General features: G+C 41.7%; 1 protein-coding gene across 5 annotated transcripts; it reads left to right on the top strand.

The window, feature by feature from the left end:
* Window positions 1–10,173: 10,173 nt before the first annotated feature.
* Window positions 10,174–22,236, top strand: LOC139028689 (uncharacterized). 5 transcript variants are annotated; one of them, XM_070446664.1, is made up of 7 exons: window positions 10,916–11,179; window positions 11,344–11,378; window positions 14,115–14,145; window positions 14,290–14,342; window positions 14,505–14,664; window positions 17,817–17,946; window positions 19,937–22,236. In XM_070446664.1, the coding sequence occupies exons 4-7, from the start codon at window positions 14,323–14,325 to the stop codon at window positions 20,155–20,157; spliced, it is 531 nt and encodes a 176-aa protein (XP_070302765.1). In that variant the 5' UTR covers window positions 10,916–11,179; window positions 11,344–11,378; window positions 14,115–14,145; window positions 14,290–14,322; the 3' UTR covers window positions 20,158–22,236. The 5 variants fall into 5 exon arrangements, with proteins under 5 accessions (XP_070302764.1, XP_070302767.1, XP_070302768.1 ...); XM_070446663.1 differs by lacking the exons at window positions 10,916–11,179; window positions 11,344–11,378 and adding an exon at window positions 10,174–10,671; XM_070446665.1 differs by lacking the exon at window positions 11,344–11,378.
* The last annotated feature ends 351 nt before the right edge of the window (window positions 22,237–22,587 follow it).

The raw sequence follows: 22,587 nt of genomic DNA, 5'->3' as shown, positions 1-22,587 counted from the left end.
TGCTTTCAATATACTTTTTATCCCTCATAATTTTTTAACTATTTGATTAGTGACTTTTAGGGTATTTAACAAACATGATGCTGTTGTTCATTTTGCTGGTGTCTACCCTTGGCTTTTACACTGTTGGCGATACTTTTAGAGCCTGTTGCACTGTGAATGAGGAAATATATAATTATTTCTTCATCGAGTATTGTGAGAAACCCCACGCTTGCTCCGGAAATGCACATGAGAACTATGCACATTTCTCTCAAACAATATGGGAGAAATGGGACTCTTGCGCTTAACATGTCAGAACTGTTCTCTTGGTACTTAACCATGTCTCTGGACWYTACACRTCTMCTGAAATATGTGGCGTKAAARACTCTGGTGACTWTGGATTYTCRTTCAASTGCTGTCTRTAAATCCAAATGTTGTAACCCTCAATCTAGACTTGCCATTATCTTGCTGCTTCTTTTGTCTGGAAATGTCCAGTCTAATCCAGGTCCTGACATTCTTACTTTTGCCGAATTAAGTAGTCAGAGTGGCCTGAAGTTTTTGCATATAAATGTAAGAAGTCTTCTGCTGAAGCTTGATTTTGTGAATATATGGATAAAAACTGCCGACCCTGATGTATTTATGCTTTCTGAAACCTGGCTTAAAAAATCTATTACTGACAAAAATATTGGCATAAATGGTTACAATGTGTTTCGTACAGATGGTAAATCTAAGGGTGGTGGTGTTGCTGTATATGTAAAAGACAAGTTCTTGGTGGTCGTTCTGACTTCTGTTACTTAACCTCAGCAATTTGAATATCTGTCTTTGAACCTAAACCTTGGCTCATCTTTAAATATTGTTGTATCTTGTTGTTATAGACCTCCATCTGCTACTGTTGGCTCTCTGAATTGTATTTTCAAATTGTTATCACAGAATGTCAATTCTGAGTTTGTCCTGATGGGTGATGTGAATCAGGACTGGCTAACATCTAGCTCTGATCAACTCAAAATTCTGTGCAATACCTACAATCTCACTCAGATTGTCAACAGGGTAACTAGGTTGAATATAAAATATCCTCTGAAATCCTCTTTGATTGATTTGATCTTAACCAATACTCCTCATCGTTTTAATGTTTCTGGTGTTTTTGCAAATGACATAAGTGATCACTGTGCTATTGCCTGTGTGAGAGATGGAAAAAGTCCTAAGAAATCTCCACGTTATTACGAAAAGAAACTGGAAGCGGTTTGATATTCCAGGTTTTTTACATGATGTATCTAGCATTGAATAGAATGGAATTAATCCCTGATGTTGAACTAGCCTTTTCTTACTTCCACAACGCATTCCAGGATGTATGCAATAGGCATGCCCCTTTAAAAAAATGCAGGATTAAGGGCAGAGAGAACCCTTGGTTTACTAAGGAACTTACAAAAATCATAAGGGAACAAAATGCTATGTGGGCTAAAGCAAGAGGGACTGGTTTGGCAGATGATTGGATGGCTTTTAAACATCTTCGAAATATGGGTGTGGCTATGATCCGTAAATTGAAAGCAGACCACTACCTGAAGTCTACTTCACAAATTGTAAATAATCCATCCAAATTTTGGCAAGTAGTGAAGGGTTTGGAGTGCAAAAAAGATACACAGCTTCCCAAACAATTGTTGGTCAATTGTTGGTTGATACACAGATTGTAACTGAGAGAACCTCCATTCTGAAAGCGTTGAATCAGCATTTTTTAGATGCAGGCAGTTTATTTGAAAATGTCAAAGGTATAATTGAGCCCCCTGTGAATTTACCTGACACCCCTGTGCACTCCTTCACCAGGTTCTCCTTTTCATCCTTCTCTGTTTCAGAAGTGTGTAACGCCCTGAAAGAAATTGATAAAAAGAAATCCCCTGGCCCTGATGAATTAGACCCTTGCCTCCTACACCTAGCTGCAGACATCATTGCTCCCCTCTTAACATGTATTTTTAACCTCACGCTTGATGACAAGGAAATCCCCAAGTTATGGAAATCTGCTTTTGTACTGCCTCTCCTGAAAGGTGGAGATCGTTCGCTACTTGACAACTATCRACCCATATCAAAATTGTCTGTATTGTCAAAGGTACTGGAGTCCTTAGTTAGTAGGCAACTAAAGGTCTACTTCCAAGAAAGCAACATCTTAAATGGAATGCAATCAGGTTTTAGGTCTGGCCACAGCACTGTTTCAGCAACATTGAAGGTTTTAAATGACATCCACTGTGCTCTTGATAAGAAGTTACACTGTGTGTCTGTTTTTATTGATTTGTCGAAGGCTTTTSACACCGTGGACCATGCTGTGTTAGTGCAAAGGTTGAAATGTTGTGGAATTACTGGTCATGTTCTAGATTGGTTTATAAATGACCTATCAAATCGTACACAATGTGTAATGGCGGATGGTTGYAAATATGTGTCCATAGAGGTGTGCACAGGTGTTCTGCAAGGTTCTATTTTGGGCCCACTGTTGTTCATTTTGTATATCAACAACACTGGGGATCTTATTGAAACATCGGATGTTCATTTTTATGCAGATGATACTGTTCTTTATTCAAGTGGTAGTAGTTTATCTTTAACTTTTGAAAATGCCCAAAGAGCATTTAACATCATACAACAGAATCTGTATGATTTAAAGCTGATTCTAAATTCAGGTAAAACAAAATGCATGGTATTTTCAAATGCCAGGTATGTTACAAATCATGTCATTGCTACATTGGCTGGACATACTATAGAGCAAGTTAAAGTGTACAAATATTTGGGTGTGTGGGTTGATGATAARCTGAGCTTCACTGTGCATGTAGAGAACTTGATAAGGAAGCTCAAGCTGAAAATAGGATTTTATTACCGGCATAAGGCTTGTTTTTCTTTTGAGGCCAGGAAGGAGCTGATATGATGGGCAATTAGCAAGACACCCCCAATAAAGGAGTGATTCTGCAGTGGTGACCACAGACCACTTCTCGTTCCTATGCTTCCTGGCTGATGTTTTGGTCACTTTTGAATGCTGGTGGTGCTCTCACTCTAGTGGTAGCATGAGACGGAGTCTACAACCCACACAAGTGGCTCAGGTAGTGCAGCTATCCAGGATGGCACATTAATGCGAGCTGTGGCAAGAAGGTTTGCTGTGTCTGTCAGCGTAGTGTCCAGAGCATGGAGGCGCTACAGGAGATAGGCCAGTACATCAGGAGACGTGGAGGAGGCCGTAGGAGGGCAACAACCCAGCAGCAGGACCGCTACCTCCGCCTTTGTGCAAGGAGGAGCACTGCCAGAGCCCTGCAAAATGATTTGTTTTATGTGACAGACCCATTTATCTATTTCAATAGTACTCTTATTAGCCTTTTTAATCACTGTGAATGACGTAAGTCCTAGAGTAGACCCATGTTATAATGTCAAAACATAGAAATAAACAGTCTTTTAATTTTGGCACGGTTCATCTTTAGTTTGGGATGGTTGAAATTGCACTTTGCGACAATTCTGATTTGATGTATTAGGATCCCCATCAGCTGACGCCAATGGCGACAGCTAGTCTTACTGGTGTACAACACATAATAAAAAATAAAAATAATAAAAAAAAATTTTTTACAAAATACTTTACAATTGACATACACTTAAAAACATGAACGTTTAGTGTGTGTGTGTGTGTGYATCTGTCAGTTACACATACATGTCCGTACATACACACAACAAGTAGGTCACATTGGGGAGAGGTGTTGTGCTCTGAAGTGTTGCTTTATTTGTTTATTTAAACCAGGTTTGCTGTTCACTTGTGCTATATAAGATGGAAGGGAGTTCCATGAACTCATGGCCCTGTATAATATTGTATGTTTTCTTGAATTTGTTCTGGGATTGTGAAAATACCCCTGGTGGCATGTCTGGTGGGGTAAGTGTGTGTCAGTGMTGTGTGTAACTATGCAAACAATTTGGAATTTCCAACACATTAATGTTTCTTATAAAAACAAGTGACACAGTCAGTCTTTCCTCAACTCTCAGCCAATAGAGACTGACATGCATGGTATTAATATTAGCCCTCTGATTACAGTGAAGAGCACGACGTGCCACTCTGTTCTGGGCCAGCTACAGCTTAACTAGGTCTTTCTTTGCAGCACTTGATCATATGACTGGACAATAATCCTGATAAAATGAAACTAGAGCCTGCAGGATTTGCTTTGTGGAATATGGTGTCAAAAAAGCAGAGCATCTCTTTATGGACAGATCTCTCCCCTATATTCAGTAGTGCTCCAATGTATAAATCTTTTGAAAGTTCAAAACGAGTAAAAGTTCATGAACATTTCATAAATGCATTCCTATGTTGTTGTGTAACTAGCATACTATTGGTGATGAGATAATATTGTGTCAAAAGAGTTTTATAGCGAGTGATGAGATGCTAGTTTGGCTATTTTAGCTAGGCTAATGTTAGCTAGCTAGCTGAGCTAGCACCAAAGCTAGTACAGTATACGGATCTTGCCCTTTTTCTTGTCAACTGCAGTTTCAGATGAGCATCACTCACTTGAGTCAGTGTTCACCTTATTGAAAAAGTAGCTAGTGCCCTTAATAAAGGTACCAATGCAAAAGAGGAGAAAGTGCAGACCATAATCTGTTTGGGAAGATAGCAGGTGGACTGTAAGTTAATTAATGAATGGCTACTTAACTTGCTGGCTAGCTAACTACACAATAGTTTCACAATTCACAATAAACGGGCACTATGTAGTCAGCTAGCTAGCTATACCTATTGTCAGTAAATACATCATTTAGCTAATAAAAGCAGTATCTAATTCATGTTAATAATCTATCCACAACATTGTTAAGGCCAGYTATTTTTGTCATATGATAATGGTATTTGGTAATAGGATTATGGCAGGGTTCAAAGACAGGCAATAGAGAGAGTGAGAGAGAGAGAGCACCACCCACATTGAGGCAGGGAGAGGACAAACAGATCATCAGGTGAGAATTTGAGTTATAAGGCACTATCAGTTCAACTCCTCATCTTTGCTGACTGTAGCCCGTGCTATAACAAAACAGTTGTTGCCTGCATTTCATTTGGTTGTTTTGGCAGGGTTCAGAGACAGTCAGTAGAGAGAGGGAGAGCACCACCCAGGTTAGGGCACAGGGAGAGRACAAACAGGTTATCAGGTGWGAATTTGGAATATGAGTTACAATGCAGTCTGGTAAAGCAYTTTGCACAGCAATTTACATCGCACACAGATTGGAACTATCGGTTCAACTCCTCGTCTTTGCTGACTGTAGCCCAAGTGCTATAACAAATGTTGTTGCTGCATTCTGATTTCATTTTGTTGTCATGGAGGTTGACAACGTAACAACAATAAGACAAAGCAGTCTGCCATATCCACCAGGAGAAGCTGGATACCATAGATAGGGAAACAATATGCTAGAATGTATTTTCTGGCAGAAACAGAYGTAAAAAGATATTTGATGCATTTAAGTGAATTGAGACTGTAGATATGAACCCTCTCTTTACCACTAGACAGTGCATTCGCAAACTATTCAAACCACTTTACTTTTTCCACATTCTGTTTTGTTACAGCCTTATTATACTTTTTTCCCCTTGTCAATCTACACACAATACCCGCTACACAGCTATTTTCAGGTCTTTCCATAGATGTTCGATCGGGTTCAAGTCCGGGCTCTGGTTGAGCCACTCAAGGACATTCAGAGACTTGTCCCGAAACCACTCCTGCATTGTCTTGGCTGTGTACTTAGGGTCGTTGTCCAGTTGGAAGGTGAACCTTCACCCCAGTCTGAGGTCGTGAGCGCTCTGGAGAAGGTTTTCATCAAGGATCTCTCTGTACTTTTCTCTGTTCATCTTTCCCTTGATCCTGACTAGTCTCCCAGTCCCTGCCACTGAAAAACATCCCTCAGCATGATGCTGCCACCACCATGCTTCACCGTAGGCACAGTACCAGGTTTCCTCCAGACGTGACGCTTGGCATTCAGGCCAAAGAGTTCAATTTCGGTTTCATCAGACCAGAGAATCTGGTTTCTCATGGACTGAGTCCTTTAGGTGCCTTTTGGMAAACTCCAAGCGGGCTGTCATGTGCCTTTTACTGAGGAGTGGCTTCCGTCTGGCCACTCTACCATAAAGGCCTGATTGATGGACTGCTGCAGAGATGGTTGTCCATCTGGAAGATTCTCCCATATCCACAGAGGAACTCTGGAGCTCTGTCAGAGTGATCGGGCGGCCAGCTCTAGGAAGAGTCTTGGTRGTTCCAAACTTCTTCCATTTAAGAATGATGGAGGCCACTTTGTTCTTGGGGACCTTCAATGCTGCAGACATTTTTTGGTACCCTTCCCCAGGGGGTACTGAGAGGAGGATGGCTCATAATAATGGCTGGAATGGCGCGAATGGAATGGTATCAAACACATGGAAACCATATGTTAGATGTTGTTGATAACTTTCCACTTATTCCCCTCCAGCCATTACCACGTGCCCGTCCTTCCCAATTAAGGTGCCACCAACCTCCTGTGGTATATATGGTGTCATTCATGGGGCTCTGAATAATACGGAGTGTTGCTGGTCAACAAMAAAAAAATGTTGCTCTATAAACCACTATGTATTCCATATACAGTGATTTGCATTGAGGCCAATGAAATGGGTGGAGTAAAAGGCCAGCAACACTCAGTATTATTCAGAGCCCCATATAATGACACCATATACATTGTACAGACACTACTAAGTATTCCCTATAATACTTTTACTGCGGCACCAGAATAGTTTTTGCTCTATAAGTCGATGTGTATTCCATATACAGTGATTAGCATTGTGGCCATTTATTTTTAACCTCGGAATGTTTGAAAACCCACATTTAATGAAAATTTCACTTAAATATGAGCAAATATGAATCATTGTTATTATTTAGAGAATCATTTTTCATATATCATGAATAAATACAGGTTATTGATTGACACGTTTCTACTATTACGTGGGGAACTTTTCTTTWGAAAAGCTTCGAAATTCCGTGACCCGGACATACTTCTTTTTATGCTAGGTGGAGGRGTGTCATCACTAGGGTCCCAATATCTTTTTCTATAGATGATATTAAATAAAATGTGAAGGGAGGCTGAGTGATTGAGGCCAAAAGGTTGATCAGTAGGAAAGAGTCACAGAAGTGAAAGCTTATCAGTGCTGTTGAGGTTTGAGAAGGTTTCTCCTGGAAAAGTAGATTTGATTCCTTTGTTTCAACGTCAGAGGATTTGGCCCATCTCCATTGCAGTGTTTAAAATGCCGAAGATGGGACATTTAGCTGTTCAGTGTAAAGGAAAGAAAAGATGTGCCAAGTGTGGAGGGGAACATGATTAGGGTGAATGTGGGAGCAATGTGAAGGTTTAGTGTTGTAATTGTGGGAGRGAACATAGTGCAGCATTTGGTGGATGCCAGGTGCAGAGAGAGAGAGAGGCTCAGAGATATAKAATCAGTCATGATGTATCATATGCAGAGGCTGTAAGACTGATTGGTGGAACTACAATGCGGACTGATGGAGCTCCCATGGCTGCTACTGTAGTAAGTGGACCTACTGACGGGCTGGTGCTTCTGCTGGTCCTGGCATGGTTTCGAGACCTGTTCAGAAATCTTGCACTCATGAATGTGCTGTGTCAAAGGACACTTTGATAGTGAATAAAGTTAACTTCATAGCTTTCACTGGTAAGGTTATCAACACAACTCGGGAGGGGGAGGATGTGGTAGAAGWTAGTAGGGATGTATTTGTTTTTTAAATTACATTTTCTTAGTAGTACAGAATTTGGCAGACCATGATTGATTGCACACTCCAGCACAGTATGTGGTGGCATGCACCTTAAACAGTTGTTTAAGGACTGCCATGATATCATAGAAGAAGAAGAATCGAAGAACTGATAGAAAGTGCTTTAGGTTGCACTCATAAAATGGCAGAAGTGGATGGTATGTTTGCATCAGATGACGTGTCGTGTTGAGATGAGAGTGAGAAGAATTGGATTACAGCGGTAAATCCAAAAGGAAATAAGAGAAGTAAAGTGGAAGTGTAATCTACTAATTCCATGTGTAGTTCTGATTAGTTTTTGGTTGGAGTAAGGGTTTTGGATCGAGGTTGTGGTAGATCCGTTTGAAGTCGCTATTAAAATTGTGGATGCGTTGGATGAGGTGGCGTCGATGAGAGTAACGAGAAGTGGCTTATTTTGTTTTTTTGTATATCTATGGAACAGAAAGAGCGTGCTCTGCGACTCAAGAAGATAGTGGATTGGAATGTGTCGTGTGGATCTAGACCTTACCGTGAAATGCTTAACCAACAATGCAGTTCAATAAATAGTTAATAAAATATTTACTAAATAAACTATAGTTTAAAAAAATCTAATCAATCAAAAGGTAACACATCAAATGTACATAACAATAATGAGGCTATATACAGGGGGTACCGGTACCAAGTCAATGTGTGGGGTTACAGGTTAGTCGAGGTCATTTGTAGAGTGATAATAAACAGCGAGTAGCAGCAGTGTTTAAAACAAAGGGGGGGGGGGTCAATGTAAATAGTCCTGGTGGATTAATTGTTCAGGAGTGTTATGGCTTGGGGGTAGAAGCGTTTAAAGAGCCTTTTGGTCCTAGACTTGGCGCTCCGGCACTGCTTGCCGTGCGGTAGCAGAGAGAACAGTCTATGACTTGGGTGACTGGAGTCTTTGACAATTTTTTGGGCCTTCCTCTGACACCACCTAGTATATAGGTCCGTGATGGCAGGAAGCTTGGTACCAGTGATGTACTGGGTCGTACGCACTACTCTCTGCAGCGCCTTACGGTCAGATGCTGAGCAGTTGCCATACCAGGTTGTGATGCAACCGGTCAGGATGGTGCAGCTGTAGAACTTTTTGAGGATCTGGGACCCGTGCCAAATCTTTTCAGTCTCCYGAGGGGAAAAAAAGGTATGGACACCAAGGAACTTGAAACTCTAGACCCGCTCCACTTCAGTCCTGTCGATGTTAATGGGAGCCTGTTCGGCTCTCCTTTTCCTATAGTCCACGATCAGCTCCTTTGTCTTGATCACATTGAGAGAGAGGTTGTTGTCCTGGCACCACACTGCCAGGTCTCTGACCTCCCTATAGGCTGTCTCATCGTTGTCGCTGATCAGGCTACACTGTTGTGTAGTCAGCAAACTTAATGATGGTGTTGGAGTCGTGCTTGGCCACGCAGTCGTGGGTGAACAGGGAGTAGTGGAGGGAGCTAAGCACGCACCCCTGAGGGGCCCCAATGTTGAGGATCAGCGTGGCAGATGTGTTGTTGYCTACCCTTATAACCTGGGGGCGGCCCGTCAGGAAGTCCAGGATCCAGTTGCAGAGGGAGGCGTTTAGTCYCAGGGTCCTTAGGTTAGTGATGAGCTTTTTAGGCACCAGGGTTTCTGGCATGATGGTGTTGATGTGAGCCATGACCAGCTTTTCAACACATTTCATGGCTACCGATGTGAGTGCTATAGTGCGGTAATCATTTAGGCAGGTTACCTTCGCTATTTCTTGGGCACAGGGACAATGGTGGTCTGTTTGAAACATGTAGGTATTACAGACTCGGCCAGGGAGAGGTTGAAAATGTCAGTGGAGACACTTGCCAGTCGGTCCGCGCATGCTTTGAGTACACGTCCTGGTAATCCGTCTGGCCTCGCGGCTTTGTGACCTGTTTAAAGGTCTTGCTCACATTGGCTATCGAGAGCGTGGTGGATGGAGTGAGGAAGCCCACTGTATCCGTTCCACAGTTTTCTGATGACGAGTCTCCCCCTTCCTTTTCACGTTTATTTGGGTTTTATGAGATTCCCTGTGAGAGATTTCATGCCCAAACCCATGCAGTGTTATAAATGCAAAATATTTGGTCATGTGCCAGGTATATATATCATATGCCAGCTGAGGCTAAATGCTGCAGTTGTGGTGGTGAACATGCACCCGAATTTCTGAAGTGTCCTGTTAGGGTGAAGGAGACGGATGTAGCAAGAATAAGGGCTGTCCAGTAGATTCTATCCRGAGCTGGTGAGAAGAGTGGAAGAATGGGGTGAAGTTRAAGAAGTAATGGTAGTAGGAGTAGACACCAGATTATATTCCTTGTCAAAAGAGGGATTCTGACATGTTGCATGTCAAGGAGGTAAACTTTGTAGAGTTTATTGCATTGGTTATCAACTGCAGAGCACAAACAGAGGGAATCTGAGAAAATAGGCATCATTGGGATTGCGCTGAACCTTTTTTGGGACTSAAGGATTTTCCTGCAGAGGCATTCCAAGGAATCCTGTCAATTAATGTTCCAACCTCACAGGCACCCGAGCCTGTTCATGGATGTGATTTGGACTGTCACTGAAGGAGTGGGGTGTGAGGTGTTTTTAAAATGTATTTTTGGTCTTTTGTATGATTTTGGGTCCCCCATACAGTAGGTGGCAGCAATACACCAATAGGTGTAGTCTGCCATAATACTTTATAGAAGAAGCTACCACTCTTTGCTTTCGTTTTACGGTCTTACAAATGTTTAAATCGCAATGTTTGTAGGGAAAATAAACTTTGGAAATTGACAAGTAGTCAGTGGATTACCTCAGCATGCTGATTACACTAGACAGCGTTTGAATAAATTGTTGTTCACGCTAAGCAAAAGCTAGCTGGCTAACATTCGAAAATGTCCTGCAAGCCACAGCTGAAATGAAAACATAATGACAAGCCTGGGTGATATACTCCACTGATACGGTAAGTAATTTATTAGTTCTGTTTAGCGAATTAACTAAGTTTACTATTAGCTAGCACGACGTAAACAACTGACTAGCAAACGTTAGCTAGCTAGTCTAATTAGTAGCTACATTAGCTAACTAGCTAGTACCCTTGCCTTGTAATACGTCCTTGCTAGCGAACTGTCCTCACTAGATTATAAATCTAACACCTAGCTAACGTTAGATACTTTAGACTGTTTTTGATTTGCTAGCTAGCTGGCCGTTTTTGTTTGTATAACTCGCTGTGCTTTCTAATAGTTGACAGGCTAGCTAGTTACGTTACTAGCCAAGTAAAACGCAACTCCACGATGTAACGTTAGTGTTCACAGAGACGAGAGTGGGCGGAGTGTACTTCCTCCGACTACATTGAGTCACCCGCTGTCAGTCGATATGAGGAAACAGTCCGTGGTTGTATTTGTTTAACGTTTTATTAAAAAGTATAGATTTCAGCAAACAAATACACGCARCTACAGAGGGACAAGTACACGGTAAGGGTTTAAAGGTCAACTCCGACACTTTCTACATTTGCGTCGTTATTATAAAGTATTTACTTATGTCCTAAACAGTTTTAGTGTAATTGTATGATTTCATGTCTATTGACTGTTTAGTGATGAGCAAAACCAGAAATTGCTTCTCTGTTACGTTTTTTCAGCAGGATCCCTGAGATGACGAATACAATAAATTATGGTCGGTCATTTTCATCTATATAACTAGGGTGTTAGGAGTCAAAATGAAACAGTGGTTCTGGTGTTTTACTCATGTATTCTATGTTATTGAGAAGCTTCTCAGGAACAGARAACACTTTATTTCATGAGGATAGGACTTACCATTGCTGGGAATTTTTTCTTCTTCAAGTGAACAGAAAATATTCAAAAGGTCGCAGACTGGTCAATGTTAATCCCAAGTCAATAATGGCACCAAATTCTTAATTTGAACACGTTTTGTCCAATATCTCAAGATAGTTTAGTCATATTGTTTGGACATTTTCAAGGCTGATGTAGAACACATAATTGATTCAAGTAAAAGTAAAATGTATTAAATGAAACTGCAATATTATGGAAATGTGGCACTTAATATGCWAATGAGGCAGTATGGAATACATAGGTCTACTGACAGTAATTTAAGACTAATTATTTAAGGTAGGGTGGTCATGCACTACATGACCAAAAGTATGTGGACACCTGCTCGTCGAACATCTCATTCCAAAGTCATGGGCATTAATATGGAGTCCCCCCTTTTCTGCTATAACAGCCTCCACTCTTCTGGGAAGGCTTTCCACTAGATGTTGGAACATTGCTGCAGGGACTTGCCACAAGAGCATTAGTGAGGTCGGGTACTGATKTTGGCCGATTAGGCCTGGCTTGCAGTCGGCATTCCAATTCATCCCAAAAGTGTTCGATGGGGTTGAGGTCAGGGCTCTGTGTAGGCCAGTCAAGTTCTTCCACACTGGTGACGATTAGGCTAAAAACAAATACCWTTGAAGTGAATGGAACTTTGCTATTCACTAACTCATTTGCATAAAGTAGTATGAAAAGTTGCATTCTAATTTCATAAGTTGTTACAAACTTTGTTTTGCAAAAAGCATGAATATTTGCTAATAATACTGTGGCTTACTTCTAAGGTAAGCATAAACCTGAGTTGGCTTACATTGTTATGTTTGGTGTTGATGAGTTACTCTAGTGATGGGAGGATAAACTGCATTGTTTACAGCAAATAATTATCCTTGAACGAGACAGTGATTTGCCTGGTAGTAACCTGCACAGTTAAATAAAGGTAAACAATTATTTATTTTTTTGTTTAAAGATAGATGGAACACATTTTCAATTCACTGGTATTTAGCGATGTTTTTATCGATTGTAGGGCTGTAACCACTGCATTCTGGTAGAATTAATAAAACCATCAAACACAAAATTCGCTGCTGGCACAATACAGCCGCTGCAGAGCAGTGCTGCCTCTCACCAAGAGCGTTACTTCAGCGAATGGCGTCAAGCCAACAAACACCCCCTCTCACAGCTAGCTAGCATCTCATCATGAAAAAGGGTGGTGCCAATCCCTAATAACCCATACACCAAAATGTAGCTACGAAGTTCTACTTGGTGATATGCTAGGTTTTTTTATGTGTCTCTGAAAACTTCTGAATGACCGAAGGGGAAACATTTTACCTTTATATTTCAGTCCAATGACATCTGATGAACGTAAAACCTCAGGACTTTCCCATACTTGTTGGCAATACAATGTCACATCGATCTTACTCTGCGATGGGTATTCCCCACTCTACCAAAGAGCAAATTTGAACACATCAACACACCGATTTCATGGGTTTCATAAAAAAAGACTGTCTCACAGAATTGAACGTTCTAAGCACGGCACTTACATTACATTTGGGCTCCTATCACGTAAATATCATAATATACAGTATTTCGATTTTTAACAACTTCCACATTCATGTTTTCAAATGATTTATGTATTTTGATGACTACATTATTGACATKTTAGTGAAAATGTATTTGATCACTGCTGTTTTTTGTAGAATTCTTGCCTATTGTCCATTGTTTGTCGAATATCGTTTAATTTTTGTAAATAGTTTTTACATCTATTACGACATACACTGAGTGTATAAAACATTAGGACCACCTTCCTAATATTGAGATGCACCCCTTAGGCCCTCAGAACAGCCTCAATTATTCGGGGCAAGATGTCAAGCGTTCCACAGGGATGCTGGCCAATGTTGACTCCAATGCTTCCCACAGTTGTCAAGTTGGCTGGATGTCCTTTGGGTAGTGCACCGTTCTTGATACACACGGGAAACTGTTGTGTGAAAAACCCAGCAACACTGCAGTTCTTGACACACTCAAACCGGTGCGCCTGGCACCTACTACCATAACCTGTTCAAAGGCACTTAAATATTTTGTCTTACCCATTCACCCTCTGAATGGCACACACACAATCCATGTCTCAATTGTCTCAAGGCTTAAAAATCCTTCTTTAACCTGTCTCCTCCCTTCATCTACACTGATTTGAATTCATTTMACAMGTGACATCAATAAGGGATCATAGCTTTCACCTGGTCATTATGTCATGGAAAGAGCAGATGTTCCTAATGTTTTATATACTCAGTGTAATAATAGCTTATTAACTGGTTATAAAGTGGTGGAATTGTCCTGTTAAGAAGTATGGACCTTCGGCGACTCAGTGTAGTCGGAGATACAGTACGCACAGTCTCATCTCCGCTCAACTCCGTTGATGTGAAGTACATGGTGGAGTTGAGTTTTACTTGGCTGGCCAGCTCCATGGTTGGAGGAGTAAATAACAGCCTGTAGTTTGAAGTGCCTCTCCCACGAGTTAATGGTGTTTAAAAGCACACAACATCCCTTGGATCGGATGTTGAACTGTTACTCACRTTGTGCCACGTGTGTCTTGCAGATTGAACGGGACTCCTTTATTCTTCACAGAGGTGACGTAGCTATGGTTACCATTCTGACTTTTCCATTTGGGTTTACAGTAAACAAATTCTCTCTGTCATCTTGTTTTAGAAGAACACACACAGTGGGCTGTGCCTCTGGAAATGTCTAAACACTGCTTTGGTTTTGTGTTTCAGGGACCATGATACCCTGCAACTAGTGATCTCAATATGGAGTTGTACTGGTACATGTAAGTAGCTAGCTAGTTGCATTTCTATTCTACTTATTTTGTGTTCACTTCAATTCACACGATGCAGTAGGATTTGATGGACAGAATTACAATGTGAACAACATTAACTTCAGCATAAGATATTATTGCTGCTACTTCTCTCTCCTTTCTGTTTACCTTCAGAGTGGTCATCGTATTCATCATTATCAAGATCTTCTTCTACGTGTGCTGGTACCGCTCACGTCAGAGACAGCTGGCAGCGTACCTCAACAACCCTCGTAATGCCCAGATAGTCATCGTGGGAGGGAGGGCCTATCTGCATCAGACGTGTGAGAGACCGAATGTAAGTAGCAGTGGTTCTTCGACATTTTTGTTATTGGGGCATCAAACCAAGGCCATGGATGGACACAATACGAGGCTGATTATGTACAAGTAATTGTATACCAATTAGCAACCAATTTGACTAGGTTTGGGGGGGGGGGTGGCATCCTGTCTGCAACATGGTTCTCGGGCACACATTCTGAGAAATAAATTGAGATGCAGACCTACTAATTCAGGTTTTTCAGAGACTAGAATCACATTGTTTTGTTCCAGTCATGCGCAGGGAAGCATATCATATTGACTCTGAGTAAAGAAGAAGAGGTCAGGAGGGTTGCTAAGGTTGCCCTTTCAGAGGTTTGTGAGTTGGTGTGTTGGTGAGTAGGCAGTTTGTGTTCCTGAAAGTGCTTGTGGTTTTAGATGAGTTACTTTCACTCTGAATGACTGAGAATGGGAGGCTTTCTCACTGTGTCGATTACTCAGCTTTCCACCAGTCTTGTGGTGTTTAACAGCAGGTTGACTCTTTGTTTAGTAGGTGTGTATGCTCATGTATGTGTGTATCAGTAGTGTCTGTGTTTGTGTTTGTTTGTGTGCACGTACGGGTGAGTTTGTGTGTGAGACGGTGCCCTTGCTGAAACGTCAGGGCTCTGGAAGGTCTCATGGCTTTGTGAAGCAGTGCATGGGCTACAATGAAYGTGTGAGAGCCAATGTTGGGGTAGGTTTTTCTACCGGAGACTGTCCAGCACTTGTAAAATCTAACCCAAGCCTGTGAAAGTCTCTAAGCCAATAGGAACAGCTAAGATGGACACCACTCTATACATCTTGTTTCCCGGAGTTTTCAAAGTGACATTCATGGAACTTCTGCATTCCTTTGTTGTACTGGCCAGGGACTTCTCCCTAAACACCAAGTGTTACCATCTGTTGTGGTTTTATTGTCCTCTGTGGACTAATATCTCTAGAACCAGTGACCCGTGACTTTGATGTTTTCATAGACAAGTCTAGGAGAAGACTTCAAAACCAAGGTTRCGTTATAGAAACTGACATCAGCCCTACTTCCAGTACGTTCTGCCTTTGTGTTCTGCGGAGGTTCTTAGAACATGTTTTAACAGCTCTTCGTAGAACACCTGGAAGTAATCTCCATGAATCAAAACCCGGCTCAAACGATCTATGAGGGAACAAATTCAACATCTCTTTCTCCGACTCCTCTGCTGTCCCTTTTAATAGCGCTCAGAACGGTTCCATACTATCCTGGCCTAGGTCTATATCCTTCTGATTGACTGGATAGAAAGAGCACTGTTACGTGACTAGAGCACTGCAAATGCTATGTTACTCAAACAAGTGTCTCAAAGTTTGTCAGGGCCCCAAGTTGTTAGGCTACTCAGAGCAAGTAGTCTCCTTTTTTATTGTTACAAACACCGGATAGGTGCATTGAAATGTCAACATGCACACCATAACATGCACACCTTTCCTTTACTGAATTACTATAAGTTCCCCTTGTCTTTCAGGTGAATTTTTTTAAGCTATTTATAGCGTAGCTTTCTCATGGCGGAAATGCCCCAATTCTAAGAATGAGGTCTGTAGTCGTTAACGGGAGATTCCAGCTACTAGCTAGCTCTTCTTGGAAGCTCTCCCCAGTAATGACACTACTGTATCTGCTTTAGTATCTCTGCCTTTGATCTGATTTGAACATGTGGTTTGAACAGAAGCCTGTTCTGTTTTTGATTGTTAGTGTATCTGGACTCTAAATGAAACGGTTCTACAAGGAAGCCAAGTTCAAATAACTGGAGATTTTTGTACAGGATGAGCAAACCTTACAGTTCTGTTAGGCTGGAATTAGAATTAGGGATGCACATTTTGGTCAATTTTACCACCGACTCATTAACTGGGCAACAAACGGTTAAAAAAAATCTAAGCAGTAACATGACGTGACCAACAGAAACTACTATGCATGCATACACAGACATTTGTAATTAGAATGGAAACATGCAACAATAGCAAGCCTATCACCTTACAGTCAAAAGGCTATAGCCTATTATTGAACATCCAACTCCTGTAATGTAAACGTTGTTTTCAAATATTCGCCAAAATGCAATTCGTGAGAAAGCACTGTTCAAAATAAACGGGAGTTGATTGAGAAATAAAAATAGTAGCTATTTTTAATTGTGGTCATCAACTGTTTTTAACACTCGATTTTCATTCATGATTATTTGTTGCGCAATGACTGGGCTTACAAAAGCACGTTTCACTCCAGTACTAGCTTTTTGAGAACAGGTGATAGGCTATTCCGCTCTTCAAACTAGGCTCCCTATGCTGTGAGCATGTGATAAGTAAGATGCATGGCGACAAACAAAAATACACGTGCCAATTTTAATTCCACTAAATGATGCAAATTAACCTATAGACCAATAAGCATTTATATAGTTTTCGCCCATTAACAGTTAACCGTTAACATACCTAACTAGAATGTAAGAATTAGAATGTCAGTCAGAATGTAGCTGTGCTCGGGAACAGAACCCAGGTAAAGCTGAGTGTTCTAACCCTGTGATTCCACCTGGTTCTTTTCAGCCACACCCCAGTGAGCGAGCTTGAATGATCTTTTGCACTCCATTCTAAGCCTTTACAGCCTCACTGCTTTAGTACAACCCCTCTCTAGCTCACCTCAACCTACTTTTCTTTTTTGTTTGCCACCCCATCTCCTCTTTCAGTCTTCTAGTCCAAAGCATGATACTCCCTGTTTAGATTGTAATGGAATGTTCAGCAAGGAGGCCCCCGAGCCATCCATAACTCCAGCAGGCAGGCAGCAGCCTYCCTGAAGGGCTCTGGAGACAGGCCAGGGGGAGACCAGAGACTGGGTGCGTCCCAAATAGCACCCTATTCCCTATAAAGTGCATTACTTTTGACTGGGGCCCAGATGGCTCTGGTCAAAAGTAGTGCACTATATCGGGAATAGTGAGCCATTTAGGGTGCCGCTTGAGAGGGAGGGAGAGAGAYGGGGAGATGCAGGGTGAAGATTCTGTCTTTTGGCCACTAGTGAGCTTTTGCTTCTGTTTAGCTTGTGTTTATCATCACACTCCAGTTGAGAATGAAAGTGTGTGTGTGTGTGGTATTAATTCCTTCCTTCTCTCTCTCTCCTCTCTCCTCTCTTCTCTCTTCTCTCTTCTCTCTTCTCTCTCCCAGACGTCTATCTGGCCCAGTTGGTATGGGGTTCAGGATGAGGAGTCAGTGGGCGAGCCTTCCACCTCTCTCCCCCCGGCAGCATCCTTCTCTCACATGGACATGCCTCCACCATACGAAGCCGTCTCTGGAGGTAACACATACAGGATATGGTTAGGTGACGAGACAAAACTGCAGGAAATTGGTCATAGAAACACCACTTAAAGTCGTACATGTCTTATCTAAAGAAGGGGCTAACATTACACTTAGAGTTGATGGCTTTTATCTCTCACAAGTACTACAGCCTACTCAAGATTGCATTGGAGCTACTTAATAAGGCTACCTTAAGCCTGTCTTCACCACTATGTTTTGCTCACTTAGCTAACTCCTTCAGAGGGGTTGTTCATTCAGCCATCCTGGTGCTGAGGTCTTGAGCCTTGAGGCAGCAGCCTTACAGACCACAGGGACAAACAGGGTTATATTCATTAGTGTATACCGTTCAACATGTTTTGGAACAGAAAACATTTTGCAACAACAAGTTCCCTACTGGACAAGTCGAAGTAGTCCCTCCCCGTTTCTGTCTGTTTCCTTCGTTTGGTCCTAGTGAACACAACCCAGGAGAGAAAAAGCACACATCTCCCAGTATAATAGCACTGCTTGGCTGGCCATCTGGTACCACTGCCAAAAGGCTTGTTTTAGGCCCGTCACAGCCACACTGCTGCCAAAGATACAACATCTTACCCTGTTGAAAGGAGTGATTACGCACATCCAGCCATAACACAGGAGCTTGATACAAAAAATGACTCATTGTTTGCTCTTCCCAGAAGCGCTCTTTAGTGACACAATTACATCATTATTTCTAACAGCATGGTCTTCGTCACATTCAAAAAGGGAGTGTTCTTTCCCTCATATCCCAGTCACTATTGCCACCAGTGGTTCCTGACTAYAGTAGCAGGCAAGATGTAAAGGAACCGAGCTCTGGTAGCCCCGTTTTAAAATGAATGAGGACTTCCCTGCTTGGCTGTACTGTCACTTAGATCTTTAGTGCTTAGATCACTCACCCTCAGTGAATGTGTGTGTGCTGCATCAAAGACACCTTTACCCCTCAGATCTCTCCATGATCACAGAGCCTTCTCCACTCACACATGTAACTGATGTCAGTGTTAAACCCACACACTGGTCCTGGTACTGTCCCTTCCCTTGTCATAAATACACTGTCAAAAGTACCTTATTATTCCCCCCTCCTGCGTGGCTAGCGTGTTCTCCTGTCACTGGGTTGTTGCCCGGCGTTCTAGCGCTCAGGAGTGAAGTCTCCCTTAGGTACAGATCTAGAATCAGTTCCCCCTCCCCCAATTCTAACCTTAACCCTGAGTGGGCAAAATGCTAAACTGACCCAAGATCAGCATCTAGGAKCAACTTTACCCTAAACCGGTTCTAGCCAGCTCACTGAACAGTAACAGGATGTGGTAGGGGAGGATATGAGTGTTAAGTGGTTACTTCCTCCTATGATCTCTCAAACTATATTCTCTAGGACAATGCCARATAGAGGTATGTAGAAGTTGTGTGTACACTATTTTTTTTATTCCAAAGTACTGTAAAACTTCTATTAATAACCCAGACATTTATTTGTTTCAACTGCCGAGTTGGCCGGTACGTATGGGAGGCTGGCGTTTAATATCACTCGAGGTGTGGAAGTTYCTCTACAGCTACTGTAATTAGTACGTTCTGTCACCAGTAGCYCTGTGAAATATTTAAGACAGTGGTTGCATTTAGAACGCACTGCAAATGTTACAAAAGGGGAGAACGGATCTTTTTTTCCCGCTGCTTACAGACAGACTTGTGTTTTGACATGCAGGGATCAATCATTTGATACCAGGTGGCAATGCTGTGACATTCTACTGGAGCAGACGAGCCAAATTTGTGCATGAGTCATTTCACTTTTTTSACCCGGCGCTTATAAGCGGCCAGCATTTATTTGCTTAAATTAAAAACGATGTCCAGCATTTGTTGGAGACTGAGTTTTAAGAATGTTTGCCGACCATCGCAACATTCTTTACAGTTTCTTTTTTCTTTAGACTGCACACAGATGTTCATGGCGTCGCTCTGTATTTCTGCTTATTAACCTCTAACCTCTGACCCCACAGCTGATGACCTGAAACCTCCTCCGTATAGCGAGGTTGCCCAGAGCGATGCCATGGACATTTCTCGCCCCTCCCACCACGCCCTTCTCCCTCCCCCTCTCTCTGAGGGTGGAGACTCTGCTAGCATCATCAGCGAAGCCCCGCCTCCATACACCCCCAGCCCCAACCGGCATGAGGGCCCTATCAACTCCAGCCAATCACACTCGGAGGACCGACCCAGCTAGACCAATCACAAACCCTGATGCCGACTGACTCTTTACCGCCTTTCCAAGTGCTGTCCTCCTCCCTGCCTTCTCACCTCAGCGATCCCTGCCAGCTATGCTCACTCACTAAACCGGGAGGGCAGGCTGTTGTTTTGGTTTTCTAGGTTTTAAAACAGTTTTCTATTTTCTACTGTTTGAAAGGGATTTGCTGTGATGAAGAATATGATAAATAATAAGATATAATGTTGTGGAGTTTGACTGCTGGACAACTCTTCCCTCTGGAACACCCCACTGCATCATGGGAAGAAGAGAGAGAGGGCTAGAGGGAGAGATTTACACAACAGCCAGCAGTGGAGAGGATAAAGGCAACAATAACGTCCAATATCCAATGAGTCCAATGACGGCCTTTAGTGCTGTGTCCAGACACCCATTCCAGTGTSCCCATCAGAGTTCTATACTAAGCACCTTCTCAGAACTGATTTAAAAAAAGACTATTCTTCAGGCCTTTATCTGTAACATCCAACAGCATTTGCCTTAGAGATTGAGAGAGATCGATGCATTTCCAAGAAATCTACCGGATGAATGAACCATGTTGGAAAAATGTAGTGGTTGAATGTGATGATTATTGTACAGTCACAGAACAATAATGATCGCTAACATCTTCAGTCCATTGGAGCTCCATCCCCTCTTCACTCTGTCAGTGGCTTGGTTATGCCATTTTGGCTATTCTTATGTCATAAATGTTCTGTTATTGTGTCATTCCAGGGGCCAGGAGTTTTTTTCCTGGCCAAAAACTTTGGACCTTAAAGTTTAACTAGGGTCCAGTGTTTTTCTAGTCAGGTCATGTAGTTAGGAAAATTCCTAACCGTAGTCATATCCATTCAATGCATTTACTGTAACCCCACAGACTATGTCCCAATTACAGTGAGCTTCAAAAGTATTGGGACAGTGTCACATTTGAGTTGTTTTGACTCTGTAATCCTTTGGATTTGAAATGAAACAATGACTGAGGTTAAAGTGCAGACTGTCAGCTTTAGGCTGTTTTCATCCACTCCAAAATGACACAATACATTATTTAACATTCATTTCTATTGGGCACAAAATCATCTGAAACACAACTAAAACTACCAGGCAAATGCATCCAACAAATGTGTAGTCACAAGCTTGATGTAGTCATTGCATGCTGTGAATATGGGACCAAATACTTAACTTTTTACAACTTTAATACACATATAAGTGAAATAGTCCCAATATGTTGGGTCTCCTAAAATGTGGTGACTATATACWAAAAGTGCTGTCATTTCTAAACGGTTCACCCGATGTGGATGAAAATACTCTCAAATTAATGCTGACTGTCTGCACTTTAACTTCAGTCATTGTATCATTTCAAATCCAAAGTGCTGGAGTACAGAGCCAAAACAACAGCAAATGTGTCACTGTCCCAAYACCTTTACTCTAAATCTCCTTCCTCCCAAAGTGTGCATTTGTTCATTACCCTTCACTGATTTGAAGAAAATGACTGCTCTAAGTTGGTGGAAACTCCCACTAGCCCATGCCTCCACCAATCCAATGCTTTTAGATTTGTAGCAAGTAGTGAACGAGTGCACACTTAAGGCGATATTATTGAGACGAACTGTTAGTATCCCAACTATCTGGTTCCTTCCTTCCCTTGGCTGTAAATGGATGAGCTAACAGGCCTGATCATGATGACCTTTCAACAGAGGTTTTTGGTGTGTTTACAAAGACAAACAAACAATAACAATGTTGTAAAATGTGTAGTAAAGAATACAGTGGGAACTTGGAGGAAGTCATTTAGAGAAGTAATCTAGAGACCCATTTGAAACATAACTTTAAGCATAGAATAGAAAKGTTGCCGATGAGTTTAAAATGACTTTAAATTATATTGTTATATGATATGATAATCTTCCATTTTGTGGTGACAAATCAGTGTGTGTACGTCCCAGATTCATAACCTTGCCACATGCATTATGGGGAGTTTAACCCAGTTTGATTCTGCATTTCTGAGACTTGATTTTTTTGTTGGGTATTCATACATTTTGGGGATTAATCAATTGTACATTAAACATATGATTATATTCATATCTCGTTTCTGGTGTTTGTCTTTTCACAGCGCAAATACATTTTTTCACTGTAGCTAGGTTTCCATCCAATTGGTGACTGATTTTACTGCGGATATTCTAATATCCCCATAAAAACAATATGCACATTTTCCCAMCAGAGAAGTTTCCATCAAATTGACTTATGGATAAATGTCTGTGCGTGATGACGTAGTGCACATTAAAAAAAAACTTTTGCAGTTAAATGGGTTTCCAACGTATTTTAAACTTGACAGTGTTTTGTCCCCCCTCCCCCAAAAAAAGCTGATATAGTGATTTCTTGATATCTGTAAACTCCCTTTGGTGACTGCCATTTGTCAATTCCAGTGTTATG

This window comes from Salvelinus sp. IW2-2015, linkage group LG14, assembly GCF_002910315.2.
Source record: "Salvelinus sp. IW2-2015 linkage group LG14, ASM291031v2, whole genome shotgun sequence".
NCBI classification, from domain to species: Eukaryota; Metazoa; Chordata; class Actinopteri; order Salmoniformes; family Salmonidae; genus Salvelinus; species Salvelinus sp. IW2-2015.
This window is presented reverse-complemented; position numbering and strand designations above follow the sequence as displayed.

Coding starts and splice junctions, on each gene's coding strand:
- LOC139028689 (XM_070446663.1), top strand. CDS start 14,323: ATGGAGTTGTACTGGTACAT. Junction 14,665..17,816: donor AGACGTGTGAGAGACCGAAT/GTAAGTAGCAGT, acceptor TCTCTCTCCCAG/ACGTCTATCTGGCCCAGTTG. Junction 17,947..19,936: donor ATACGAAGCCGTCTCTGGAG/GTAACACATACA, acceptor CTGACCCCACAG/CTGATGACCTGAAACCTCCT.